We start from the raw sequence: 17,569 nt of genomic DNA, 5'->3' as shown, positions 1-17,569 counted from the left end.
GGCATGGGAAATGAAATATTTTGCCATTTTTGAGCCGCTGTTGTAGTTAGTTGAGCATTTACATGTTTAAACACTTAATTTGTTACTGTAAGAGCATAAAGTGACGCTGTCTGTCCAGCAGCAGCTTTTTGCAAATAGATATATTAGTAGCATAAAGTTTCCTCGGTTCTGCTGTTGTGGCTGTTTAAAAAGCAATACTCATGGTATTTATCAGTCTAATGATAAAAATAACTTGAATGAGAAAAGTCTTTGTTGTTGACAGAATTATGGAGTTGATCGCCATGGACGTGATGGATGGGCAAGTTATAATGCTGAAAAACGAGTAAATGATAGGGGAGTACCACCACCTCCACCACCACCTAGGTAAGAGTAATGTACACTTCCCATATTTCAACTACATTATAAATGTGGCTCTCGTGAGAAGCATTGACATCAACTGCTCTTCCAGATAACACTGTAGGACACTTGGGTTTGAGCTTTAAGATGTCACACCTTTACTCACTGCCTAGATTTATTGATAATGAATCAATTTAATAGGGCTGTTATAAAGTTTTTTTTCTTGGAGTCCCACCCCCTTTGTGGAGGATGATGGATTTTTGATTCGCAGTGTTATAGATACATTCCACATCTAATATTTCTTGGATATTTAAAAAATCAATTTGAACTCTTCTCATTGCATAAAGAAAGCAATATTGCACTTTGTGTTTTGTATGGTGTATTTTATTTGCCAAATTGGTTTGCTTTCTTACAAAGCCATGTGTTTAAAATTTAACTAACATAACTAATCTTTTCTCAGATGCAAAACATCAGTGGCTCCGTACCTGGACAGACTCAAAATGGTCCGAACCTTGATGTCCTTCAAGGATGCATCTGCAGTCCTTACATATGGGTTGTCCTGCCTCAGGCAGCCCCTCAGTCGGCCGGATTCCAAAGTCTGTGTCCAGCGTCAGCTGATGTCGCCTCCATCCCAACGTCAGAGCGCCTGGGATATAAAAGCGTCAGCCGACGCCATCTTCCTCGGTCTTTCTTGCCGCGCAGTGCCCGAAGCAGAAGCAATTCACAAGTGCCAGTCGGCCAGCTCCTGAGATTTCAGCTAACCGAAGACTTCAAAAAGCTACGTACCCCGTTGGGGACTTTTTCTTGCCTCAGCCGATGTCAGATCAAACGGTTAAAGTTAATAATTGTTTATCTTGTGGGATACAAATACCTCATAAGGATTTCTACTCTTACTGCCTACCCTGCCTAGGCCCAGACCACGACGTCTCGGCCTGTGCAGCCTGTGCCTCTTTCAATAGGCGCACTCTCAGGCGTCGGGCGGAGTTCGCAGAGGAATGTTTTGGGGAAAAATACTGTTACATTATGCCGTCGGAGCTTCCGACTCCTCATTTACCCAAAAAACGGAGGGACAAGGACAGACACATGCGGTCCGTGGTTTCTGTCGAAACCACGCCCAGGCCTACCGCGAGTGTCTCGGTCTCTGCTGAAACCGAATCCTCGGTGCTTCCGACCGACGAAACCGCACAACCGACAATCTCGGCCCCGGAGGCCACCTCTGAGTCGGTTGTAGAATTTCCTACTGAAACCGGTGCTCTGGAAATATCCGACCCCATTTCTCTAGATAAGACTACTCCAGCACGTGGGGCAGCCAGGCCTCCTGTATCCATGTCCATTAAGGCATTTACATCGCTAAAGCTGCTAAACAGCCAAAATCTCTCCCTCCCAAGACTATTCCTCAGGGATCCACTACCGGTTCACAGATTTTAAGTTTAGCTGAGGACCTTATTTCCCTTATTAGGGGCTCTCAGCCACATTCGGACAGGGGCTCTCAACCTCCTCAAGACAAAAGGCCCAGGGTTGAGCAGACAGATCCCCAGTCTTCTGATGAGGCCTCAGATGACTCTGCCCTATTAGACTACCAGGAGGAGGCCTTCACGGCCTACGAGGATTCTGATGCAGAGGAATCTATACCCTCGGCCTCCCCTCCTGAAGAGTTGTCCTTTGGGGAGACCCTCCACTCCATGAGAGAGCATTTCAAATGGCAGGGCCAGGAATTCTCTGACTCCAGGAAGAGATTAAGAACTTTTTTGCATTTACCTCAACATAGACCTTTGGCTATTCCTCCGGTTTTAAATGTCATTGATTATGTGTACTCTGAGTCTAGTATTTCCCCTGACTCCCTTCCTCCGGCTCCTTTCAAACCCGATAGGTACTACAGGGTCCCGGACTCGCATCATTTCCTTTACTAGGGCCACTCTGCTGACCCAGAAACTATTTCCCAGGGCACTAAAGGGGTTGCAACCACCACTACTAAAAACCCACTCCCTTCTGAAAGGGAGTCCAGGGCTTTAGAGAGATGGGGTAAAAAGGTGTATACTACTTCCACTCTGTCTGAGGGCATTGAATTGTCAATTCCATATGATACAGTACCAAGAGTATTTGTTACATGAATTGCATAAAAAACTTTCTTCACCTGAACCCCTAGATCGCAAGGCCCTTCAGGATCTGGTACATAACTGCCAGCAGGTTAGCAACCATTTCTTGCAGTGTGGTTATGATGCATTGGAAGCTTCATGTAGGTCAGCAATGACAGGTGCAGTCATACGTAGACATGCTTGGCTGAAGGAACAAACACTGCCAGATCATGTTAAAGCAAAGCTTCTGGATGCTCCGCTTGAAAAACAAAAGTTATTTGGCTCCACGGCTCAAGAGATCTTAAAGAAATTTGAGGAAAAAGCTAAATCAGTACAAACAGTCAAAGATTTCCTACAGGTCCAGCCACCGAGATTCAGCAGAAATTGGCCTTCTAAGAATTGGTCCTTTCCGGACACAGACAGATTTCAAAGAGGCAGTAACAGGCGTGCCAGAGGTAGAGGGCAAGCTCGAGGCTCCTACAGAGGACGTCAATGGCAGCCTCCGAACCAGAGAGGTACTGCAGGACCTACAACTACTACATAAGGACCATCTCAATGACTTGACTATGACCCCGCCAACCAGGGCTCAATTGGAAGCACCTTTGGGCGGAAAGCTATCTTTATTCTCTAAAAATTGGCACAGTATTACAAAGGACAAATGGATACTGTAAATAATAGACAAAGGATACAGATTCCATTTTCATACATTACCAAAAAGACAAGGCATGCCAAACCTGCCACCAGACCAAAGGGCAGAGGCTTTCAAACAAATTTCCAAGCTACTTCAAATGAGGGCAATAGAAAGGGTTCCTCTCTCAGAACAAGGCCAAGGATTTTATTCCAGACTATTCCTTGTTCCAAGAAAAAAGTAATGGAGACCAATACTGGACTTGTCCGCACTGAATACTTACCTCATTGTGCCAAAATTCAAGATGCTGACCTTACAGCAACTCCTTCCCATGCTGGGCAAGGGGTCCTGGCTGATAACTCTAGACCTCAAGGAGGCATACCTGCATGTCCCTATCAGACAAAGTTGCAGAAGACACCTCAGATTTATTGCAGGTTCAGAGCATTATCATTTCTCAGCATTGCCATTCGGCTTATCTACTGCGCCCAGAGTATTCACACAATGCCTGGCATCAGTAGTTGCACAGTGCAGACTTCAGGGGATTCAAATTTACCCATACCTGGCCGACTGCCTTATACAAGCGGACAGCCAGCAAAAACTGGTAGAACACTTAAACTATGTCGTCCGACTACTACAGGCCTTGGGATACACAGTCAACATTCAGAAATCAAGACTTGTTCCATCCCAACGAATAATTTTCCTGCTTGCAAAACTGGATGCAAACACCCAGATGGCTTTTCTCACAGAAGAACAAGCACAACTACCGGATTATTTCAGAAATCTGACAACACAAACCCAGCTAACTGCAAGGAAGATCCTGCAGGCCCTGGGATTCATGGCATCTTGCATTCTTCTGATCCCACAAGCAAGGCTGCATATGAGGAAACTACAATGGTACCCAAGGAGTCTATGGTCTCAGCACAGGCACAGTCTAGAAACTTTGATCCCCCTCATTCCTTGCCTTCAAAAGGAATTCCTGTGGTGGGCAAAAGCAAGCCAGTCAAACATGGGCCTACCTTTCAGCAAGCCTCATATCAGCCAAACCATTACAACGGATGCCTCAGACCATGGATGGGGAGCTCACATGGAAGGCAGATGCATTCAAGGGCAATGGACACAAGGGAATTGCATCTGCACATCAAAAGGAAATGCTGGCAGTGATACATTCCATCAAGGCCTTCAGGCTCTTCCTGCACCAAGGTCACCTGTTAATAAAGACAGACAATACCACAGTTATGTGGTACGTAAACAAGCAAGGGGGTACCCATTCATACCCTCTTTGCAGGCTGGCGAATCTGTGGGACCTTTCCCTGAAACTCAATATAGAGCTACAACCCCAGTTCGTACCAGGAAAAGACAATGTTCTGGCGGACAGCCTGCGCAGAAACATCATGGATCCACACGAATGGATGTTGCACCCGGATATATTTCTCCAGATAACACATGCATGGGGAACGCCGGACATCGATCTTTTTGCCTCCCACCACAACCATCAACTGAGGAAATTCTGCACAAGGACATACCATCCTCAAGCATGGAAAGTGGACGCCCTCTCATTCAACTGGAATACTCTAACAGTGTATGCATTCCCACCTCATCCATTAATGACCAAGGTCTTACTGAAGATCAGGATAGAGCAACCAAAAGTAATCCTGATAGCCCCGGACTGGCCAAGGCAACACTGGTACCCACTGTTAAGGAGCATGTCACGCACGAAACCTTGGCCTCTGCCACAATGGCCACTGCTTCTGACACAGCACAATTACAAGACTCTGCACTCCAGTCTAAAAACCTTGCGGCTGACAGCCTGGAGAATACCTTGACTCCTCGCCAGGATAAACTATCCAAGAGGGTACAGGATATCATCATGGAAGCCTGGCGGCCCTCCACAAGAAAAGCATATTCAGCAAAATGGAAAAGATTTCGTACCTGGAACACCGCAAAGGGTCAAGTTCCGACAATCATGAGCATTCCACATATTCTAGAATACTTGGCTGAAATGCTCCATAATGGCCTTTCTTACTCCATAAAGATCCATGCTTCAGCAATTTCAGCAGAGTACAACACTGACCCACCTGTATTCTCTCATCCTCTGCTAAGACAGTTTCTAAGAGGGATAAAAAACATCAACCCTCCAAGGAAACCACCAGTGCCTACATGCCTTAACTTCATGTTGGAAAAATTAACTCTTCCTCCCTTTGAACCAGTAGCATCTTCAGAACTACAATTCCTGTCTTGGAAGACTGCCTTCCTCCTGGCCATAACTTCAGCGAGAAGGGTATCTGAGTTACAGGCCTTCATGGCAGTTCAGCCATTTCTCATTTTTCATGTGGACAGAGTATCTTTGAGAACCAATCCTTCATTCATGCCGAAGGTGGTATCCAGGGTTTCACTGAACCAAGTTATTCACATGCCTACCTTCTTTCCAAATCCACAAAATAAAGGAGAAAATCTTCTGCATACTTTGGACATCCACAGACAGTTGCGATATTACTTGGACAGAACTAAGACTTATAGAAAAACTGACCAACTCTTTGTAGCATATGCTGCTGGTGTACAAGGAAAAGCAATTTCCAAACAGACTATTTCAAAATGGATAAGAAATTGCATTCGATTCTGTTACTCCTTTCATGGAAAAGCTGTGCCAGCTAACATTAGGCCTCATTCCACCAGAGCAACAGCCACCTCCACAGCCTTCTTACGAGGGGTGGCTACAAAGGACATTTTAGAAGCTGCTACATGGAGCTCCGTGCATACATTTTCCAAGCATTACAATTTGCCCTTATATTCCAGATCCAGAGCAGGCTTTGCTACTGCAGTCCTGCAGGGCATGTTAGCTACACCATCCTTTTCTTAGGTCCTACCTCCCCCATCTTGGCTATGGTATTCTACCCATATGTAAGGACTGCAGATGCATCCTTGAAGGACATAGTACAGTTTTACCTACCATAAATGTAGATGTCCGATAGGTATGCATCTGCAGTCAGGATTTCCCTCCCTCCTTACCCCTCTGTGGTATATTTTGGATACCTATCCCTCCTTTTAGCTAGCTGGGGTTATCTTTTATGGTGTATTTGTTTTTTATTGCTGTGCATGTTTGGAATTTTTAATTTCTCCAAATTTAGCCTTACTTAGAGGGCAACTAGCAACTGGGGCAAGAAAAACTGAGGAAGATGGCGTCGGCTGATGCTTTTATATCCCAGGAGCTCTGACGTCGGGATGGAGGCGACATCAGCCGACACCGGACCCAGACTTTGGAATCCGGCTGACCGAGGGGCTGCCTGAGGCAGGACAACCCATGTGTAAGGACTGCAGATGCATACCTATCGGACATCTACATTTATGGTAGGTACAAAACTGTACTTTCTCTCAGATCACCCACGTTGCTCAAATTGAAAAGCCAAAGATTACCCATGTTCAAACACTGAAAAGCTGCCGTGGTAGAGATTGGGGGCAAAGCAGATCAGTCTTTTCAGTCTCCTCCAAGAACAGCCCAGCCCACCTTCACTCTCTTGGCCTGTCCTTTTCCTGCCTGATACCCTGTTATTCTATGCTGCAGTATTCATAACATGAGGAGTTCCCCGCCGGCTGACTCATACGTCAGTTTAGTGCTGCTGTTATATGTGTGACGTTGCACAGAAGCGGAATGTACGTCAGTCATAAAGTGTTGTGTGGTATAAAGTAGACGTCAGCACTTACCACACCTTTGATTTTCTGCTTCCTGTCCAGTCGTTTGCTCCGGTCGTTGCTCGTCTGGCAAGTTGTGAGCCTTGGTTCAGATTAGTGCCCCATTGGGTTTTTTTCTATACTGTCTTTGGCTACTGTGTATTTTTTATGATTATTCATGACATATCTTCTTGTGACTTTCATATTCTTCAGTTTAAGTCTGCTTGTTAGCTACCTCAGCCTGTTTACCCCTCTGCCCACTCTTATTATAAGGGTTACAGTTGAACCTCTTTCTCAAGGGGGTCCTTCACATCAGACCACCGAGATAACCCATTCTTCCTCCTTGGGGCTTGAATTTCATTCTGGAGAAACTTGCTACTACTCCTTGTAAACTAGTAGCTTCAGCCACATTTAAGATGTAACTGTTTTGCTTGTAGCCCTTACTTCAGCCAGACGTCTCAGAGCTCCAAGCACTCATGGCTTTTCCACCTTACCTCATTTTTCATAAGGATAAGGTCACTCTTTACACTAATTCCTCCTTCATGCCCAAAGTGGTCAATGAACTGTCCCTTAACCAATCTGTTCATTTACCCACCTTCTTTCCTTTGCCACAGAATGACAGAGAGTGAGTGTTCCATTCCCTAGATGTTCACTGGCAATTGAGGTTCTGTCTGGATAAGACTAGGGACATCAGAATGTCCAACCAGCTCTTTGTATCCTTTCAGCCCAGGGCCATGGGGAAAGTGGGTATCCAAACCAGACGATGATCTCCTGGATCTCCAAAATTATATCCTTCTGATAGTTCTTCCACGGTAAAGAGTTGCCCACACTGTGAGATCCCACTCTAGCAAGAGCTGTGGCCTCCTCAGGGGTCTTCCTGAAAGGCCTTGACACAGCCACCAACCTAGAGGCAGCTACATGGTCCTCTGTCTACACTTGCACTAAACACTAAATTGTAGAACATCTCCAGAGCTAGGGCAGTATTTGTTAAAGCCGTCCTCCGTGGATTCTTTGAACACGTGGGAGAATACCACAGCTCAGCCAGATATATGGGTGGAGGAAGAAGTTGCAGTCTCAAATACTGCAACATGCGAATAGAAGAAACTAGATTAGTTTTGTAAAATCTTACCATAACCATAGATGTCCTTCTTTTCCATGTTGCGGTATTCCTTTTCCTCCCTCCTACCCACCTATAGCACCTTTTCCCTTCTCTGGATGGCATATTTTCAGCTGCCATTCGACTGGTGTTCAACTGGACATTCACTGCTGAAGTTTGTGCGTGTGGTCGTCGCATTTATGGCCCACTGTTTACAGTCCCCAGCGTTTGACGTCCCACACACCTTACCACAGGCAGGCTAAGCTTTTGTATATGAGCCAGACGCTCGGGTCGCCTGAGACGGAGGAGCCCATATGTAAGAATACTGCAACATAGAAGAGGAGGACATCTATGTTTATGGTAAGATTTTACACAACTAATCTTTCTATCTGGATAAAACCAAGGACATCAGAAAGTCCAGCCAGCTTTTTGTATCCTTTCACACCAGGGCTCTGGGGAAGGCTGTATCCAAACAGACTATATATCCTCATGGATCTTCAAAACTATATCCTTCTGCCACTTTTTCCATGGTAGACCGTTATCCCACATGGTGAGAGCCCACTCTACCAGATCTGTGGCCTCTTCAGGGGCTCTCCTTAAAGGCTTAAATACAGCCATCATCCTAGAGGCAGCCAAGTGGTCCTCAGGTCACACTTTCACTAAACACTAAAAATTGGATAGCATTTCTAGAGGTAGTGCAAGATTTGTTAAAGCCATCCTGTATGGATTCTTGTAGACTGCATCATCTTCCTCCACGCATATCACTGTTTGAGCTTTGGTACTCTCCCACATTTGAGAATACTGCAACATGAGAATAGAAAGATGCAGAATAGTTGTGTAAAATCTTACCATAACCGTAGATGTCCTTCTGCTCCATGTTGCAGTATTCCTATCTCTCCCTCTTATTCCCTATAGAACCTTTTCCCTTATCTGGATTGCATCTTTTCAGCTAACCTTAGACCATTGTCCAACTGGGCATTCATTTCTGAGGTCTTTGCGTGTGGACATCACATTTATGGCCCACGGTTTGTGGTCTCAGCGTCTGACATTCCTCGCACTTTACAGCAGCCTGGTTAAGCTTTTGTAGATGAGCAGGACGTTCGGGTCACCTGAGGCAGAGGATCCCACATGTAAAAGTACTGCTACATGTAAGAGGAGGACATCTAAGGGTATTGTTTACCCTTGCAGCCACCTCTTTCCACTTGGGAGCTGTACACGGATGCTTCAGACTTGGGATGGGGAGCAACCCTGGACTCTTGGAGGGTCACAGATGTCTAGTTTCCAGCCCAGAAAAGGGAGCACATCAGTGTTAAGAGATGAGGGCCCAGATCTTCGCTCTACAAATCTTCAAACCTCTTCTTTCCCTGGGGGTTTTTAGATGGTTTACAGGCAATACCACGATCCTCTGGCATGTCCGTAAACCTGGAGGGACAAAGTCCTACCTCATGTGCAGAATGTCTTTACAATCCAGGGAGTTAGCTTTCCAGAGTTAGCTCTCCCTCCTGGCGATTTACATTCCCTCGACTCAGAATGTTGTGGCAGACTCACTGAGCAGGTCCGTAACTCAATCTCACTTACGGATGTTAACACATGGATGCGTTTCTGGACGTGGTCCATTGTTGGGATTTACCTCGGGTAGATCTCTCTGCCTCCTCCATGAACAGACAGCTTTCAAAGTTTTGTACAAGGGTTGCAGATCCTTTGGCATTGAAGATGGACACCCTACCTTTCTCTTGGAAGGGGATGTTTCTGTTTGCACCCCCCTTCCCACTTTTCCAAAAGGTCTTGTTGAAAATCCAACAGGAGCAACCAAAAGTCTTGTTGGCGACTCCTTTTTGGCCATGACAGCATTGGTTTCCCTTCTGCATTTAGCCCCTGACGATCACCACAAATTACCCCACAGGTTTTGGGGGTTGGAATAATGGTTAAGGTGCTTGCCTTAGGGCCAAGAGATGCAAGGTTTGATTTTCACCAGTGGACATTGGCTAGGCTTAAATTGACCTTCAAGGGCAGTTAGCTTAGTACTCACCTGTTAATTTATTAACCAGAATGAACCTACTCACACAGGACAAGGGGACTTTAGTACATCCACAGATGTTAACTCTACAGCTGACCTTGTGGGTGATAGGGTTTTGATTCCCTTCAGACACCTTTTTTCCTAAAGGCATACTAAAAGGTGTTCTTCGTGTTTCACTGTTGCAGTCATTACATTTCGGTAATCTGCTGGCAGGTTGCCCTCAGTCGGCATGAATTCCAAAGTCTGTCGTCCTGCGTCGGTCGCTGTCTCTTCTTCCATGACGTCAGGTCGTCAGGGGTATAAAACATGAAGCAGACACCATTTTCTTTAGTCTTTCTTGCGCGGTGCCCGAAGCAGAAGCATTTTCGCAAGTGCCGGTCGGCCAACTACTGAAAAATGAGTTTGAGTTTCAGAACCGAAGTCTTCACTAAAGCTAAGTACCCCGTTGGGGAAACTTTTTTTCTTGCTTTTAAACGATGTCAGAAAAAGTTAATTGTATTACTTGTGGGAAGCAAATACCTCATAAGGATTTCCATTTATACTGTATTCCTTGCATAGGTCCTGATCACTACGTGCCTGGCTGTCGGTTTTGTGCTAGATTTAACCAACGCACTATTAAGCGTCGGAATATTTTTGCATCAAAGTATTTTTGGAACAGATTTAACTACCCAGAAATGTCATCGGATAGCAGTCATCGGAGTACATAAAAAAAAAACAAAGAAAAGGACAGAGAAGGCAGTTGAGATCCAAAACCAACGAAGCTTCTCCTAAGCCAGTCGTCGGTTCGCCGCTACTCAGTGAGGCTCTTTCGCAGCCCCTGATACCTGCTACCTTTGAGTCCCAGGCCTCTAATGACACTCATGTGGAGTCCGGCATGCTGCAAGATACTCAAGGTATTGGACCGATGGATGTATCTCCCTCGGATGGGTCCGGAGCCTCTGAGCAGGCACCTGCTTCTGAGTGTGTTTTCAGACCAACATTTGTATATCAAACCGACGGCAACTGCAAAACTAAAGACAAAAGCAACTTCTAAACCTAAAAAAACGACGCATGAGCCACATGCACAGGTCTCTATGCCTAAAAAAGCAGATGGTCAGATTGGCTGAAGACCTTATTACCTTGATCCAGGGGTACCCATCCCCCTCCAGATAAGAGGCCTAGGCAAGACACAGATTATGAATCTTCAGATCAGGTTTCTATTTCTTCTGATTCCTCCTCTGATCAGGAATTATCTAATGTGAAATTGTTCAATCTCGCCATTTGTTCTTAAGCATGGGTTCGGAGCCGATCCTCTGCTCTGAGACGGCCACTTCTACAGCTCTGCATCTTGAGAAAGCTTGAGGCACAGTCCTATCCCACAATCCCCTAGTGCTAATCCTCAGATCTAGTTTGCCGCGACAGCAGATGCATCGCAAAAGCTCGGGCCAGTAAAGTTTTTCAAATTTTTTGAAGTTTTCTCTAAACTTAACTTTATTTAGTATAGATATTTCAGAAATATATATTGGTCTTTTACTAGTGTAGTTTTAGTGGGAGTGTTATATCATTATCATTATTATTGTATTTATATAGTTTTCTAAAGGCAATTTTTTAGGCCTATTATCCTGTCTGTTTTAACAGGTGTTTTTTTCTTTAGGAAAGGCTTAAGTCCTTACTCCTTTTTTTGTGTGTTATATACATACCTTTAATTTTTTTTTTTTCAGGTGTTTATATATATGTCTGGCTTTTTCAACATGTCTGAGAAACAAAAATCAGGCTTTAAGAAATGTCAATGCGGACAGAAAATGTCCATCACGGATAACCACTCTTCCTGCGTCTACTGTCTTGGCCCTCTCCACTTACAGGAGGACTGTTCTATTTGTCATTCCTTCACTGGGAGGGTCATGATGGAGTGGCGCAGGAAGTTAGTAGACATGGGGTTTATTAAAGCCCGAATTTCAGGAGGCCCTTGACAAGGCGGAATTGGTATCCAAGTCTTCGAAAGGATCCAAGTCTTCGAGAGTGTCGGAGCCAAAGTCATCGGCTCCGAGCACCTCCTTTAAGATTCGGACACCGGCTCCACAGACTTCGGAGTCGGCTGTCGAATGTACATCTTTGATCGAGACTCCGGTCTTGGAGCCGGTCTCGGAGGTTCCGCCGCCATCGATCCTTCACTCGGTGATGACTTCGGCCCCTTCGACCCGCTCTTCGAGACCCTTATTTGATTCTGATGTGGATCGAGTGATACAGAAGTTAATGGAGAACTCTGCCCTTTCCAAATTTATCGAAGTTTCGTCCCAGCTGGTTTCGAAACTCGAAGCCCTCCCTGGTTCTTCTACTGCTCCTCCTCAGAGACCTGTCGAGTGTTCAGAGCCGAGAGTCGAAGTTCCAATGATGGTAGAACCATAGATACCGAAACCTACAGATGTGCTTTCGGTACCGTTGACCTTGACGCCCTCAGAACGGATCGAGGGGTTCCGGGGCGAACAGTCGAACCGAGCTGTCGGTACCGACTCTCCCCCTAGGAGCCTCGGCTCAGATTAGTTCGGCACCATCCTCTGGGTCGGAGCCCGGACCCTCGATCTCTGAGATTGTTCCTGGTTTCTCGAAACCAGGAAGGTCTTCGGATCCTAGTACCGGTGCCTTCGACGCCATGAGGAGGGTCTTGTCGAAACAGGTACATCTCTCATCGGATTCTTCTCCTCCCCCTAAGGGCCCACGTTCGACTTCTGTATCCTCGGCTCCTACAAAGCGTCGAGACCCAATGCCTCAGTTACCCCCAGAGGGTGCTCCCGGTTCCTCGGACGCTTCTCCAGAAGCCCCATCTGAAGACGTACCAAGGAAAAGACTGTGCAAGAGGAGGCACATAGATTCCCCACAGGAATCTCTTACATCAGATACAGATTTAGATGAAGCAGAAGGGTCCCCACGGTCCCCCTCAGAGGATGTCTCCTTTGCGGACATCCTGGAAATCCTAAAACAGAGGGGAGATTGGCAGCCACTTAACCCTTCTGTGGATGAATCAGTATTGCTGAAGGCATTCGGGGCTCTACTTTCTACCTCCTGGGTGACCCTCCCTTTGACGAACTTATGGACTTGATAGCTCATAGGGCTTGGGAGACACCTGACACGGTGGAACCAGTTCCCTGCAGACCGAATAAGTTTATAACAGCCCCCCAGGACAAGAGTTTTCTTACCAAGGGTGTTCCAGTGGATACTATGGTGGTGGTGGCAGCCACTAAGAAGGACATGTCAGAGTCCTCTTCCGCTGTCCATCCTCCTAATAAGGATTCTAGGACGATGGACAGATATGGGAAGCGCGTTTTCATTTCTGCGACTTTTTCCATGCGATCGCTGAACTACTTGACGCATTTTACGTGTTTATAGAGGGATCTCCTCAAGGAATTCTGAGATACTCTCCAGGGTCGTACATATGCTGCTGTTACCGAAAAAGTGACAGCACAACTTAATACCCTTAACTCTGTAATCAACTCCTCCATGAGACTCATTTCATATGCGGCCGAAGGTGCGAGTAGAGCGGCAGCTTCAGCGATTGCACTTAGGAGACCATCCTGGCTGCGGCTGTGCTCCTTTGCGGAATCCTTCAAGTCTTCCTTTACTAGTTTGATGGTGCCTCTCTTTTTGGCCCCAAAGTAAAGGAGGCCCTCACTAGGTGTGAGCAAGAAGGGAAGACCCTATCTGCTGTAGGAGTCTGTTTTTCCACCCCTTCCAGACCATACCCCAAAGGGCAAAGAGACAGAAAGATGTGGTTCCGTAAGACACAGGGTTCCTTTCAGTCACACAGAGTGATAATGCCCCTTCCACAGGCAGAGGAGGGGGAAGGAATGGAAGACGCCGACCAAGCGGCAGAGGGGGTCCGCAAAGCCAGGGCGACAGAGATACTTTCTCTGGCAAGCCCTTCCAGCACTCCTGAGGTGGAGGCCCGACTGTCCTGCTCTGGAGGCAGTCGGGGGACGCTTAACTTTGTACCCGCTGGCCTGGCTAAATTTAACTTCAAATTCGTGGGTACAAACTATAATTACCAGAGGTTACGACATAAAATTCATAAACGTTCCCCCTACCACCAAACGATTCCCAGATGTTCCACCCAATCTGCGGAATCAGGCAGCCTTAGAGATCCAGAAGCTGCTCAGAAAAAGAGCCTTCCAAGCAGTCCCGGCAGACCAAATATTATCCGGAACTTACTCAAGGTTCTTTTTAGTTCCAAAGAAGACAAGGGACTGGAGACCAATTCTGGATCTCAGCAAACTAAACACCGTAGTGAAGGAGAAGTTTCGGATGGTCATGCTACAGTTAATCCTTCCTTTTCTGCAGGAAGGAGACTGGATGTGCTCTATAGATCTCAAGGACGCGTACTACCATATAAAAATGGCCAGACCGTCCAGGAGATTCCTGCGCTTCCGGCTAGGAGCCAGTCATTTTCAGTTTCGAGCTCTGCCGTTTGGCCTCACCTCAGCCCCCAGGGTGTTCACAAAGTGTATGGCAGTAGTAGTGTCTCACTTGAGACAACAAAGATTCCGGGTGTTTCCGTATCTAGACGACTAGCTCCTCTCCGCCGCCACCGAGTATCATCTGCTCCAAGCAAGGGATTACACAATCAGTCTTTGTTCCCGTCTTGGCGTTACAATCAATTTCGAAAAATCTACCTTATCGCCATCACAGTGTATCTCATAGGGGCAGAACTGGACACTACTTTGGTCAGGCTCCCACCAGAAAGGGTTTCAAAACTAAGGGAGCAAATTGCAGTACTCCTTCAAAAGACAGAAGCAACAGCAGAACAGATTTTGAGAGTCATGGGATTAATGTCAGCCGCACTGGTTGCAGTCCCTCTAGGAAGAATGCACTTGAGGATCCTTCAATGGCTTCTGTTCGCCCAGTGGTCCTATCAGCACCTGCCGTTGTCACACGAAATTCTGATCACATCCTGCTGCAAGCAGGATCTGCGATGGTGGATGCTATCTCAAGACTTGACATAAGGTCGACATTTTACCCTACCAACCCCGATAGTGACAATAACCACGGACGCTTCCCTGATCAGGTGGGGGGTTTGTTCCAGGGAGAGACGGTCCAAGGTCAATGGTCCAGAACAGAATGCAAACTGCGCATCAATGTCCTAGAGCTAAGAGCGGTGTTTCTAGCGTTGCAACACTTTCACAGCGTCTTACCTCAAGGAACAGTGGCAGTCCAGACGGACAACATGTCAGTGGTCTGGTACATCAACAAACAGGGAGGAACAAGATCTTATCCACTATGCAGAGAGGCCCTCAGGATCTGGCAATGGGCTGTCTCCACCGGACGCTTTCTGATAGCAACGCACATTCCCGGGACGTCCAACGTAATTGCGGACAGGTTGAGCAGAGCCATCCTGTTACCTCACGAGTGGTCTCTGAAATCTCAAGTGGCGGAAGCGATATTCCGCAAGTGGGGCTAGCCTTGCTGCGACCTTTTTGCATCGCCGATGAATGCCAAATGCAGAAGCTCCTTTGCCCTTTTCCCTCCACCAGGGAGCGTCCCCAGAGATTCACTGGTTCACGATTGGCCCCCAGGTCTCCTTTATGCTTTTCCACCCATTCCGTTAATCCCCAGGTTTCTACAGAAAGCCAAAAGTCTGGAAAGGACCATAATTCTAATAGCCCCATTCTGGCCTCGACAGATCTGGTTCCCCTTTCTTCAGGCCCATCAAATCGAGGAGCCATGGATTCTGGACCCAGATCCAGACCTTTTTGACCTATGTGTCAGGAGCCCCTCATCCATCCTTGCAGCCCCTAAAATTGACAGCTTGGCTGCTCCTCTTCCCATCCTAACCAGGTCAAGCCTTTTGTCCCCTGCGGTTAAACGCATAATTGTTTCCTCTCTTAAACCATCCACTACAAAGACTTACCGGAGCAAGTGGACACGTTTTTCTTATTGGGCATTACAACAAGGATTAGATCCAACAGAAGCACCGGTGCACAAAATTTTGGAGTTTCTGTCTAAGATCTTTGAAGGAGCATCATCGTCCACAATTAGAGTCCAACTGGCGGCCATATCGAACTTTCATGTGGGTGAAAGAAATTCTTCCATTATGTCCCACAGACTTTGCAAGGCGTTTTTGAAAGGCACTTTTCACCTCCGCCCTTCCATTCATAACCCAGTTGCTCCTTGGAATCTTAATTTAATTTTATCCCACTTGATGTTACCCCCTTTTGAGCCAGCCTCCACAGCCTCTCAAGTTCGTGTCATGGAAAACCTTATTCTTGGTGGCTATAACCTCCGCTCGTAGAATTTCGGAATTACACGCGCTATCTGTTCGACCTCCCTACTTGATTTTCCACTCTGATAGAGTGACATTACGCACCAATCCGTATTTTCTCCCAAAAGTTTGTTCACTTTCAAATATTAACCAATCCATTGAACTTCCCACCTTTTTCAAAAATCACACTAACAAGTTGGAATATATGCTGCATAAGTTAGACGTCCACAGACAACTCAGGTTTTATTTGCAAAGGACAAAAGATGACAAAATCAGACCAGCTATTTATATCCTTTGCTGACCAAAAAAAGGTATGGCGGTTACGAAAGTTACCTTGTCTAAATGGCTCACGGATTGTATTAAATTTATCTATTCACAGACGAAACAGCGATTACCTTTTCAACCCATGGCTCATTCTTAGGGCGATGGCCACATCTCTAGCCCATGCAGCCCGTTTGCCGTTGAATATTATTTGTGCGGCAGCAACTTAGGCGAAGCCTCATACCTTCATTCTCCATTATAAGTTGGACAAGAACTCCAAAGATATGGCCTCCTTTGGTTCCACGGTCCTCAGGAACGTTCTCCCATGAGCCACCCAGGGTAAAGGAGCTAGGGACGCTACCCATGCGTAAGAACAAACGGTGAGATTGAACAATTTCACATAAAGAAGTTATGTTCTTACCACCATAACGTTCCATGTGAATTGTTCATCTCGCCTTTGTTCTTACTACCCACCCTCCATCCCCTGGCCTATGTTTTTTTTTTCGGAGAATGGGATGATTTGGATTCCAGTTCAGCTTGTCTTCAACACCTTCTGTTCAGTCTCTGGCTTCTTCTGTTGTCAGGGTACACTTCTCAGTACCTAGGTATTTAGGGCATTGCTGCCCCTTATCTTTAAATTACTGCTAGCGCCTGGGGCGCATTGTTATCTTCTGGTGTTAGCAAACTAGATCTGAGGATTAGCACTAGGGGATTGTGGGATTGGACTGTGCCTTGAGCTTTCTCAAGATGCAGAGCTGTAGAAGTGGCAGTCTCGGAGCCGAGGATCGGCTCCAAACCCATGCGTAAGAACAAAGGCGAAATGAACAATTCACATGGAACGTTATGGTAAGAACATAACTTCTTTTTCTTCCCTATGAGGATTCTGATGCTGAGGAGTCTATTCCATCTGCATCTTTTCCTGAGGATTATTCATTTGGAGAAACCTTGCATGCTTTGAGGGAGCATTTTCACTGGGAGAGTCAAGACTTCTCAGAATCAAAAAAGAGGCTCAGGGATTTCCTTCTCCCTCAACATTCTCAAGACCTGGAAACAATGATTCCTATCTTTCCTTGCATAAGGGCAGAGTTCCTTTGGTGGGAAGAGGCCTGCTACCACAACAAAGGATTCCCTTTCACTCTACCTTCTGCCGGCCAAAACCCTAACAGACACATCAGACTATGCATGGGGGGCTCACATGGCAGAACAAGGAATTCAGGGCAGACGGAGCCCAAAGCAAATGCACCAGCAGATCAGTCAAAAA

At 46.4% G+C, this 17,569-nt stretch overlaps 1 protein-coding gene across 2 annotated transcripts in view; it reads left to right on the top strand.

The window, feature by feature from the left end:
- The window catches only part of LOC122817656 (scaffold attachment factor B2-like), a 1,188,489-nt gene that overhangs the window by 1,002,889 nt on the left and 168,031 nt on the right, over positions 1 to 17,569 (top strand). For both annotated transcript variants that reach the window (XM_044090719.1, XM_044090720.1), the window contains exon 17: positions 263 to 363. In XM_044090719.1, coding sequence (XP_043946654.1) covers positions 263 to 363 — 101 coding nt within the window. The remainder of the gene's footprint in view (positions 1 to 262; positions 364 to 17,569) is intronic.

This window comes from Protopterus annectens, chromosome 13.part0, assembly GCF_019279795.1.
Source record: "Protopterus annectens isolate FY-2018-M chromosome 13.part0, PAN1.0, whole genome shotgun sequence".
NCBI classification, from domain to species: Eukaryota; Metazoa; Chordata; order Ceratodontiformes; family Protopteridae; genus Protopterus; species Protopterus annectens.
This window is presented reverse-complemented; position numbering and strand designations above follow the sequence as displayed.